The sequence below is a fragment of the Limulus polyphemus genome, unplaced genomic scaffold (assembly GCF_000517525.1).
Source record: "Limulus polyphemus unplaced genomic scaffold, Limulus_polyphemus-2.1.2 Scaffold5788, whole genome shotgun sequence".
NCBI lineage: Eukaryota > Metazoa > Arthropoda > Merostomata > Xiphosura > Limulidae > Limulus > Limulus polyphemus.
In genome coordinates, this window is record NW_013671398.1 from 5,377 (window position 1) to 7,732 (window position 2,356).

Genomic DNA, 2,356 nt, shown 5'->3' on the forward strand with positions numbered 1-2,356 from the left:
ATTGGTTTAAATTTTGTCTCGAATGTGCGAGTCACATGTAAGTAATGTTGCTGTTGTGTCTTCAAGCTATACTAACCTCGTATCAAGGAAGAAAGAATAATATATAATTTGTTGATTTAAACTACTTTAGGATATTCTGTACTTGTTTCACTTGAAAAGCATAAATATTTTTACTTAGTTGTCTGTTTTTAAAACAACTAAATTATTTCCATATAACCAATTCTCATATCATATTTATTGTCCTGATTAATGTAACAGAATAAACAAATACAGAACTTTACTTTGAACGGGAATCTCAGCTATCATTTATTTCTGTGTTTTCGTATACTCTGTAATTATTACATGTCCAATGTGTACGTTTAAGGAATAAATTTTCCCGAAATAATTTCATCCACAGTGAATTTACCAATCTCCTTGTCAATAAGGGGTGGAAGGATCTTACTCAAAAGATCCATCACTACTGGTTGGAATTTATCAAAGACAGTTTTTCCCAGGTCATTGATGATCTGGTTGAGGACTGGAGATAATTTCGGGTCCAACAAATTGTCTAATTGCACTTGAATTTTGTCAGCGTTAGCATTCAAACTTAGCTGTTCTACTTTCAGTCTGTTGTTAACATTTTTCACCTGGAATCGGCCAAAAGCTATGGCATTGTCTACTTCAATTCGAAAATCACCATTACCATATAGTGGGAACACTAGAACCTTCCCATCTAGTCGATAGCGACCCGTGGCAGTTAGCTTTGGTAGCACAACTTCTCCTTCAGTGTACAGTTTCGCCAGATCGGCATCTAATTTTTGGAGTACAAATTTAGACAGCCCTTCAATTTTAAATTTCTTTTCGAAGTTTAATTGAAAATCAGCTACTCCTTCTTGAACATAAATATTGATATTGTCCGGAATCTCGAATGGATCTAAAACCGGGATTTGAGCTCCAGGGACGCCAATCGGCATGATTTTTCTTAGGTTTTCGAGTACTTCCTTCAGATAAAGGATAAAATTTGGATCGCTATAAAGAGTTCTTTGATCTTCTAAATCTCCTAGAAAAACAAAAACCAAACATGTTTTAATACCAAACATTTGTACTCGTTGTTCTACACACGACACTTTTTTAAAGTATGACGGGTGTTATTATTTTACCATTTCATTGTGTCCAGGTTTTTATTGTAAACATTTTTTATGTTCTATTCAAGTATACTGTGTAATTGGAGAAATAATTTATCCAAAATTATGTTAAAACATGAAAAGTCAGAGATTGGTATGACAAATATTATGTACGTATAGTTTAACTTTATGAAAACACTGATTCTCATCAGCGCTGTTTTAACTAATATTTCTCCTACCATGAAGTTTTTTTGTAGTAAAATAAATTTGTCGTTCGATAAATCATTCTAATCTAAATATATATAACCTAATAAAAGATTAAAGAAAATATTTCTATATCCAGAACGGTACCATAGAATGCTGGCCGTAAAAAAGTAATACAATTTACCAGGGTGTGGGTCGTTCTTTCTATGATTTTTGAGCCGTAACAGAAAATACGTTTGTCTAATGCAAGTACCCGAGCCACGCACGGCGTTAAACATCATTTTCTTCTGACGACGGTTCCACGAATTTTGATATTGACACCCTCGCTCAGCTGAGCCCTCATTCGCGGCATTAAAGGCAGTTATTCTGAAATGGCTGTTAAACCTGAACCTTTCATCTGATCATTGGCGGTTCCACGTAAGTTGATTTTATCGAATTGGTTCGGCTAATTCCTCACAACAACTTGTGATACCTGTCGGACAACCTTGTTCAATAGATTAATGCTTTAGTAAGCGTTGATAAATAAAAAATATATAATAAGACACCCTTAAAGCTGTAACATAATAAAAATATATATAATAAGACACCCTTAAAGCTGTAACATAATAAAAAATATATAATAAGACACCCTTAAAGCTGTAACATAATAAAACATTTCCCATTGAGTATGGATAAATGTTGTTCATTGAAAAATATATCGAAAATTTTCAAGACAAGAGATTCGTATCAAGTAATTAGCTTGACTGTCATTGTGGGTACAAATAATAAGCTTATCTGTAACGTGTGAGCTCCGATTATTTAACCGTAACCCAAATTCTAATGTAATTAAAAAAATATATTTCTTCCATCTTCCCTTTTACTTTTGTATAATTGAAAACAAAGACAATTGTTCGTTTCATTTGTTAACGACCGGTCGTTTCGACAGTAAAGGCCTCATCAGGCACAGACTGAAATGGTTTGTGAACAGGTTTATATATAGTTTAACCAAAGAACCGGAAGGAACCTTGACAGTCACCTTGAGACGAGTGGGGAGGAGCTTAAGATGGTTT

The 2,356-nt window shown here is 33.7% G+C and overlaps 1 protein-coding gene across 1 annotated transcript in view; it reads right to left on the minus strand.

The window, feature by feature from the left end:
• Positions 1-276: 276 nt before the first annotated feature.
• The window catches only part of LOC106472981, a 9,098-nt gene continuing 7,018 nt past the window's right edge, over positions 277-2,356 (minus strand). Inside the window, exon 3 of the mRNA XM_022401501.1 lies at positions 277-1,039. Within this exon, the coding sequence (XP_022257209.1) occupies positions 360-1,039 (680 nt within the window). The 3' untranslated portion in view covers positions 277-359. The remainder of the gene's footprint in view (positions 1,040-2,356) is intronic.